This window comes from Otolemur garnettii, unplaced genomic scaffold (genome assembly GCF_000181295.1).
Source record: "Otolemur garnettii isolate 467f Iridium unplaced genomic scaffold, OtoGar3 scaffold00044, whole genome shotgun sequence".
NCBI lineage: Eukaryota > Metazoa > Chordata > Mammalia > Primates > Galagidae > Otolemur > Otolemur garnettii.
The window spans coordinates 10,328,985-10,337,676 of record NW_003852439.1 but is presented as its reverse complement, the minus strand read 5'-3'; the positions used below and the strand labels follow the sequence as shown (position 1 = coordinate 10,337,676).

General features: G+C 42.9%; 1 protein-coding gene across 3 annotated transcripts in view; it reads left to right on the top strand.

The window, feature by feature from the left end:
* Positions 1-143: 143 nt before the first annotated feature.
* The window catches only part of CREBBP (CREB binding protein), a 154,184-nt gene continuing 145,635 nt past the window's right edge, over positions 144-8,692 (top strand). For 2 of the 3 annotated variants that reach the window (XM_023513741.1, XM_023513742.1), the window contains exon 1: positions 209-293. In XM_023513741.1, the coding sequence (XP_023369509.1) occupies positions 209-293 (85 nt within the window). Of the gene's footprint in view, positions 294-8,692 lie in introns of all 3 variants that reach the window. The other variant, XM_003790832.3, reaches the window with a different exon arrangement.

The window sequence follows — 8,692 nt, the reverse complement described above, 5'->3', positions numbered from 1 at the left end:
CGGTGAGCGCTGCGGGGCGCTGTTGCTGTGGCTGAGATTTGGCCGCCGCCTCCCCCACCCGGCCTGCGCCCTCCCTCTCCCTCGGCGCCCGCCCGCTCGCGGCCCGCGCTCGCTGCTCTGCCTAGCCGCCGGCCGGGCCCCCGACCCCCGCCCGGCCCTCGCCGGTCCCGCAGCCCGCGCTCGGGGCTGTTTCTGCGAGCAGGTGAAAATGGCCGAGAACTTGCTGGACGGACCGCCCAACCCCAAACGAGCCAAACTCAGCTCGCCCGGCTTCTCGGCGAATGACAGCACAGGTGAGGAGGGGTCCATGGACTCGCTTCTGTCCCCCCAGCGGGGGAGTGCTCGGGCGTCTAGGGGTCGCGGTCGCCGAGACTGGAGCTTGGGAGTGGGTGTGCGGAGCAGGCCCTCCAGCCCCTCCGCCTCGATCGCCGCCGGAGGGCTGGAAGTTTGTAGCAAGACTGTCACTGGGCCCGAGAAGGGCAGCACATGCTTGGGTGCACTGGCCTTCTCCGGAGTTTAGTAGTTCTCCTCGCGTGGAAGCCGAATGGCATTCCCAGACAAGGAAAAGTAAAGCAGAGCGTGTAGATTTTGTTTGGTAGTAGTGCCCTACGCATCCATCTGCTGCCGTATGTCGGCACAACAAGCGTGTCTGTCTAGAGGAATGACAGCGGAGGGACCCCTTAATGGTTAGGGAAAGATGCGGCGAAAGGTAACGCGGTGTGTTTCTTCTGGATTGGCACTCCATTCACAGCGCTGCAATCGGAGGACGCTCAGAGCTTGTGAGTTATGACTGAAGTTTCCGAGAATGTGTTCCTTGGAAAGATGCTTAGAAGTTATTTTGAAAACTTTTTCTTTTTGGTCAGCTAGTCATTCCATGTTTCAGAACCCCAAACTTAGCAAGATGTTATCAAAGTTTCTGTGATGTGTCTCATTTACATGTATAACTTTAAAAGAAAGTTAAAAGCAGATTTTAAAATATATTTTAAATACATACCGAATCCATTTGAGCTTGTGTTGCATTTATAGTGCACAAAAAACTATGTCAAGGGATTTAGGCATTCCAATTTTTCAAAAAAATAGAGCAAAATACTGAATCTTCTGTTTTTTCCTTATGTTTAGCAGCATCTCTGGAAACTTTCTCAGGTGCTTGTATTAGGTGCCTAAGAGAAATATTTTACGTTTCTATTCATTCAGTACTTCTTTTTCCTGGGCTGGTTCAGGGTAACACGAGCTTGTTGTTATTTCCTCTTTCAGAGATCTCCTTTGCAGTAAAAACTTGTGTGCTGCTGGGAACAATTAGGTCGCTAGCGCAGCTCGCATTTGTCTAGTACAGTTTTGTAGTAGCAGCATCTGAAAATGTTTCTAATGAATGGGTTCACACTGAATTAACATTGCTGCCTTTAGATTTGACCTAGACAAAGCTGTGCGACTTGTGGAAATATTTCTGTGATGGACCACAAGTGCATTCAAGATCTATTTCTACTATTGAAATAAAACTTGAATTTTGTGGCTTCAATCTGAATACAATTCCTGAAATCCAATTATGAAAAGTAGCACTTAATTTAATACAGTATTAATTTATGTAGAAGTAAGAGAAACTAAAAAAATCAGTAAGATTCTTGTCTAGCAATTTGTTAAACAGTGGGGGAGGAGTAAGTCTCATGGTTTGTAAAAGTTACCAATAATGCTTTTCCTTTTTTTATTCTTTTCTTTTTAACAGATAAAAAGTTGGGTTTGACATTAATTTTATAAAATTAACATTTTGAAGTGAGAAGTTTGGAAACAACCATGTTTAAATGCTCTTCTGCTGCAAAAGTCTCCATTGCTTTGTTAATCTTTTCATGTATGAGAGTAGATCATACCAGGCAAGTTCAGCTTTGACACTTGTCCTCTGAAACTGATAACTTGAATGGTGTTGCAGCTTGGCTATTGTTGAATGAAGTTATTGTAGACTTTGTCTTAAAAGGTGGGACAAGTTAGTAATACAAGACAAAAAGGCTTGTCCTGCTACACACATCTAGGTGTTTCCAAGATGAAGCCCACAGGAAGGCATTTTGGGGGGTAATTTCTATTGGATGGTTAGATATTTAATGTTCTGTTAATCATAACATAGCTTTATCAGAAAGGATTTTTCACACTTATAATTACTTGTTTCCCTTCATTCCCAATTTTAACCATTGTCAGGCACAGAGACTCTTCTACTTATCCAAATGTGGGATAAAAAAGTCATTTTGTAATGGCTCTGATTTAAATAATCTAAAGAATAAAATCATACTTAATTGGGTCCTTGGTTACACATTTATCACTATCACATTATTGTGAAAAGGTCTAACTGTGGGGGCCCATGGAAGGGATCATTGTCAAGCACATTAAACAAGGAACAACTTTGGAGTAACTGCTAGTCCAAGATACTGAGTAATGAAATAGAGATCTTAAGGGTGTGTATCAAGCAAATAAATGACTAAAGTATTTACATTAAATACGCTCAAAAGAGTGAAGGCATTTAGTTAGATGGGACAGAGAGGCCTGAGAATAACATTTTTGAGGGAATCAACTCTATTTTAGTAGGAAGAAGTGTTTCTGAGGTTCCCAGGAGAAAAGTGGGCCAGGTGGAGCAAGGTATCTGCCCATAGTATGTGATTTGAAGGAGGGGACCTCTGTGCCTGAGAAGAGCTGAGGGGTTGGGAAAAGGAGGAGGTGGTGTAGATGGCTTTGGCAGCCTGAGAAATAGGAGCAACTTGGATTGCCACTATTATAGGTGCGTGTCTTTGTAGACTGGCCTGTAGGGCCATCAGTATTACTTAGATGTGTCTGGGGGGAGTGGCAGTGAACTTAGAGAAGAATGTCACTGATAATCGGGGAGTTTATTAGCTAGGGTGCTTGCTCCCTGCAGAGTGTTTCCAGTCCATCAAAGAGTGGATTGGCATATGCCTAGAACACCCCAATAAGTTCAGGCAGGTCTTGAGTAGAGTGATAAATGTTATTGCTACTGATGACAAATTGAAGTTGCTGAAGGCTGGGAAGAATATGCAGAAATGATGCAAAAATAGAGACTATGCCCCAAAGGAGGGTAAGGAGAGGAAGAAGGAGAAATAGTACTTTTCACCCTGCTAAAACAGCAGCTCTAGAGTGGCACAGATTTGATGGTATCAGATGTTGATGAAGTCGCACTTTCTTGTTTTATGTTGAAGTCTTAAACATTTTGTCACAGCTGTGGTCTTCCTTTACTTGGCATCCTTTATAAGAAGTGGGGACTTTGTGTTACAAGGATATAGTTAGTTATATGTTTTGGGAAACTTCTTTGTTTAATATGGCCAAAATAATTTTAATATGCCCAAATTAAAACAGTGTGTTAGTTTATTTCAACAGCAGAGATTCACAATTTAACAGTATAGGAGAAATAAATACCCAGGCAAGCAGTAGGTATTTTTTTTTTCAATTAGCTTATTATGGCAGCATTTGCACATAACAGATAGGTTATTTATAAAAGTTTTTAAATACTGCATTCTGAACATAGGTATGTTTCATTGTATGCTGTAGAAGTGGTCCTAAGCAGTTGTGAATTACATATTATAGCAGAAATCCCTTTAAATGCAATAGAGAAGTGTATTTAAAGACTTTAAAGCTTGTGAATACTGTTGCCAGCCAAAATATCTTTTACAACCAAATGTGTATGTGTAGCACCTTACATATCACAGTGCTTTTCTCCCCATCATCTCGGTTTGATCCTCACAACATCCTGTGAGTTAGGAAGAGAAGATACTATTATTGCCATTTTCAAGGTGAGGAACCAGACTTGAAAGAGTAATATCAAGGGTCAAAACTAATGCCAACCTAGATTGTTAAAGTAAATATTATAGTTGTATATATTCATTTTGTAAATCTACATCTATAAACATTGAATTTCTTGAATAGGTAACTCAGGAGCCTGCCATGTTTAACAAGTTTCAGTGAATTGAATCCCTAGGGGGAAAGTTTGTAACCACCTATGGTGGTAAGGAACAGGGGTGTGTTCTTCCTACCTTGGCCTGGGCCTGGCTCTCCCTTTTCCCCCCTGGTTCTGGTGTTATCCTCAGTTTAGAATGTGTGGGCTCACATTCCTCTTTACCTTTAGGGATGTCAAGTTATGTCACCTCATCACTAAGTTCTGTGTAACTAGCAATAGAAGTTTTTATAGAGATAGCTAGGGCTTTTCATGACATTATCTTGCTGTTACTTGTAAAAGTAGGGACTTTTGAATAACGGGGGGGGGGGTGGCTCCATCTGAAGTTTTACAATGAAGGTGGGTGAATATGAGTCACACTAAAGGGGTGCCTCAGCGGTCAGTTGAAAGATATACAATAACTCCTGTATAACATTCAGATTTGAACCTGTAATTCTTAAACATAATTGAAAATGACTTATAAGGGGACTGAAGTGTAATCCTACAGTTGGAAGTGGATGCTTAGGTTGTTAGGCTGTTTTTTATAGTTTCTAAGTTGTACATTGTAATCATGTGACAAAATATGTGATTACTGGGGCTTTGTAAACGCTGGCTTGTATTTTTACTTAATGTGTTTGAAAACAGAATAGTTTTAAAAAATGATTTTGCTAAAGCATATCTTACCATAAGACAAAGTGTACCTTATTATGAGTTTTTAAAGGTGAGCTTGGTTTGCCAGTTTGGTTCTTGGGGTCACATAAGTGAGGGCACTACTTCTTTATCTTATCAAAAGTAGGGGGTATCCATAGAGTTTCTCAAAAAAGATTCTGCACTCTAATGAGGTTCATTGTAACTGCAGGGTTTCTCAGAGCTTTAGGGTGCTGATGGCATTATGAGTCTTAGAAGACTAGTTCTCACCATTCCTAAGCCTAATTGACCCTAGAACCCTTTTTAATGTAATAGATACATGGATCTGCAATGTTTTTTCTGCAGAGGACCAGAGAGTACATATATATGGCTTTGTGGGTCTTATGGTCTCTTGTTGCAACTACTCAAAGCTGCTGTGCTAGCAGAAAGTGGCCAGGGACATCATGCAGACAGGTGGGCATGGCTGTGTTCCAGGAAAACTTTAGATTCCAGCATTTGGCCTGGGGGCTGCAATTTGGTGAGCCTGATCCAATATGGGGCTTCTCAGAGCACCCAGTGGGAGTACCAGTTGCCCCATTCTGGTCCTGCCTGTGGAGGCATTGTGGAAGCATTGTGGAAGCTGCATGGGTTTTCTGAGTGGCATGAGACTCTCTGAGTACTTTGAAGCTTATTAGGAGTCTTTCTCTGTCTTTTTTGTTCCACTTTAACAGTTTTATGTACTTTTGTTACTTAAAATCAGATGAGTTTAACAGAAAGCCAGGTCACCTCTAAGTTTTGCTTTGTCCTTTTGCCATCTTACTCTTTGCTTACCCCAGTGGCCCAGGTGGCATTTCTCATCCCTGTTAGTTACCTCAGGCTCTCTGCATCCCTCCTTTCTGGGGAACCAGAAGGTAGCAGCTGAAGAAGACTTGGAGAGCTTTTCCACAGGTTTCTCCCCTGCTCTGGGTAGCACCTGATGCAGAGTAGGCCCTCAGGAAATGTTTGAGGGAATGGGTAGAAGAATATGCAGTCTTTTTTTTTTTTTTTTTTTTTAGAAACAGAGCCTTGCTTTATCGCCTTTGGTAGAGTGCTGTGGTGTCACAGATTGCAGCAACCTCCAACTCCTGCCTGGGCTTAGGTGATTCTTTTGCCTCAGCCTCCTGAGTATCTGGGACTACTGGCACCCGCCACAACCCCGGACTAAGAATATGCAGTCTTCATCCTTCAGAGTTCTCATACTTACCTTGTATGATTTTACTATTAAGCTAATTGCCACCAGTTTTTGGTCTGTTCTCCTCCCCCCCCCCCCAAGATCCTGAGCTCCATGTGTGTACACATGCTCTCACCCAGCAGCCAGTGATTGCTGCCAGAGGGTGTTTGGGGGCAGATTACATTATGGCAGATCCCTCTCTGTGTCCTCATCTGTGAGGTAGGGGTAATGTTCCTTTCTTTGTCTCCAGGGATAGTGTTGGGGGTGGCCTGTGCTGGGGTGTGGAAGTGCCTGGTCTGGAGTAGAAGTCAGTGAATAGGAGCTGGCACTTGAAATCACCAGGGAGAGAAAGTAGGTGTGTCTTGTAGTTGTGGGGCTTACTGAGAGTACTCATCTAATTGAGCTGAGACCTGTTTCTCAGTAGTTCTGGAAGGGACAATAGGCCATGTGCTCATATCTACAGAAGCCCATGTGTGGGCACATCTGTTGTAGTGTATCCTTTCAGCAGACAGATAACCAGGAATTCTGTAATCAATCCCATTGATTCTGCCTCCATTTTGTATTGCATTTTAAAAAATAGGAACATAATGGGCATGAAATTTTAAAATTAACAAAAACTTGAGTGGTATCACGCATCCTAAAATTCTTGATAGTTTTGAAGCATATTCCATGGACTATTCAAGGAGCAAACAAATATGTGATTGTTTCTTTACCATGCATGTTATAATTCACTTTGAGGTATCCGATAAGGAATAGCAGTGTACAAAGGATTTTGAGGGACGCCTTCGAGGAGATTAAGACTTAGAGGCAAAACTTGAGGAAAGAATACAAACTGCAATCACGTTCGAAACAACCTGAGACAGGAAGGGCAGTCTAAAGAGGGCTTTGGGCTCGGCGCCTGTAGCTCAAGCGGCTAGGACACCAGCCACATACACTGGAGCTGATGGGTTTCGATCCAGCCCGGCCCACCAAATAAAAATGACAGCCGCAATCAAAAAATAGCCTGGCTTATGGCGGGCACCTGTAGTCCCAGCTACTTGGGAGGCTGAGGCAAAAGAATTGCTTAAGCCCAAGAGTTTGAGGTTGCTGTGAGCTGTGATGCCACTGTACTCTACTGAGGGCAATGTAGTGAGAATCTGTCTCAAAAAAAATGAAAAATAAAGAGGGCTTCAGTCTTTTTCTCCTGCTGTTTCCTGAATGTCCTACATGCCTGAGTTGGGGGCAGCATTGAGGCAGGCTCTGGGATGGGAGCAGGGCCATGGTAGCTGGGTGGGCTCTTCTCATGAGCCACCCTGGGAAGCCAGCATGTTTTCCAGGCCTTCTGTGTTGCTGGGAGAAGCACCCTGGCTGTGATAGTATTGCCTCCTGTGGCTTCATCACAGGCATGTTGGTTGCATCTCAGTCTTCTTCTGGCTTGTCCTCAGGCAGTCTCTCATAAGCTGTCAAATCCCTGGCTGTGCCCTTTGGTTTTCAGCACATGTGCCTAGTGAGGCCTTTTACTTGTGACATATTCCTCATTGGGATACCATCCCACTTCTGACAGACTCATGGGGTTTACTGTGGCTGTCCATAGCTTCTGCTTTAACTGGGGAAAGGAGGCTGGGCTTCCCAGTTCTTCAAGTTTAAGCTTAGCCTTTAGAGCAGGCGTCCTCAAACTACAGCCCGTGGGCCATATGCAGCCCGCCTAGGACATTTATCTGGCCCTCCGGTTGTTTTTACCGCCCCTGCCTATCCTGCTTAGCAGCATCCGGGCCCACAGTCCGCCCGTCCAATAGTCTGAGGGACAGTGAACTGGCCCCCTGTTTAAAAAGTTTGAGGACCCTTGCTTTAGAGCAGTTCTCACATTGCAGGGAGTCATTGATGTGTTAATACGAATATAAGCCATTGCATCAGTATCTGTCAGGGGCTTTTGCACGTTTACCTTTCTCTGGGGGATGCAGTAGAGTCAAACTTAGGCTCCTGTGGGCACCCTGGCAAAGGTAAGGTTAGTGCTAATCCATCTTTGACTTGAAGGGATTTGAGCAATGAAGGCACAGGTAAAGGGTATGTGAAAAGCATGGAAGTGAAGATGAGGGACCCCTTTTTTTGTTTTTGTTTTTGTTTTTGTTTTTTAAGAGTTCTTAGAAAGTATAGACAAGGACTGTCTCTGTCTTTTAAAAACTGCCTTTAGGGTGTTTTTCTCGTTCTAAATTTAGGAAGCAAGGCTATTTTTGAGATCTGTGTCTGAAAGTTGAATTCTTTTTTAAACTTACCCTTAAGAAATACTTCACTATCATCCCGTGTGACATTTTCCCCCGTGTTTCGTTTCCATTAATCAAAAGAATGTTTAGTTGAACCATAGCTAAGAATAGTAAAATCTAATGGTGAAAATAATTCCAACTGATTCAGTCTGGCCTTCCTTTCGCATTTCTAGGTGTCTTGTTTGCTACTGTTTGAAAATCTCTTACTTGCCAGTCTTTGTAAAATGCCTCTACTTTACTGTATACAATAGGCATTTCTTAAAGTTGCTAGATTAAACTTCTGAATTTAAACAATCCATTAATATAAGCAGAGAAAATTAGTTGTTTAATGGGGTTGTACAATTCTGTTGTAAAGCATATTCTTTTTATAATTCAAAAAATTTGCTCCCTCTCCAAATAGTTTGGATTTCTTTTTTTTCTTTTTTTTTTTTTTTTTGAGACAGAGTTTTACTTTCTCACTCTTGGTAGAATGCCATGGCTTATAGTAACCTCAAAATAGCTTGGGCTCAAGTGATTCTCTTGCCTTAGCCTCCTCAGTAGCTGGGACTACAGGCACCCACCACAATGCCCGGCTATTTTTAGAGGTGAATGTCTCGATCTTGCTCAAACTGGTCTTGAACCTGTGAGCTCAAGGGCATCTACCCACCTCGGCCTCCCACAGTGCTAGGATTACAAGAGTGAGCCACTGTGCCT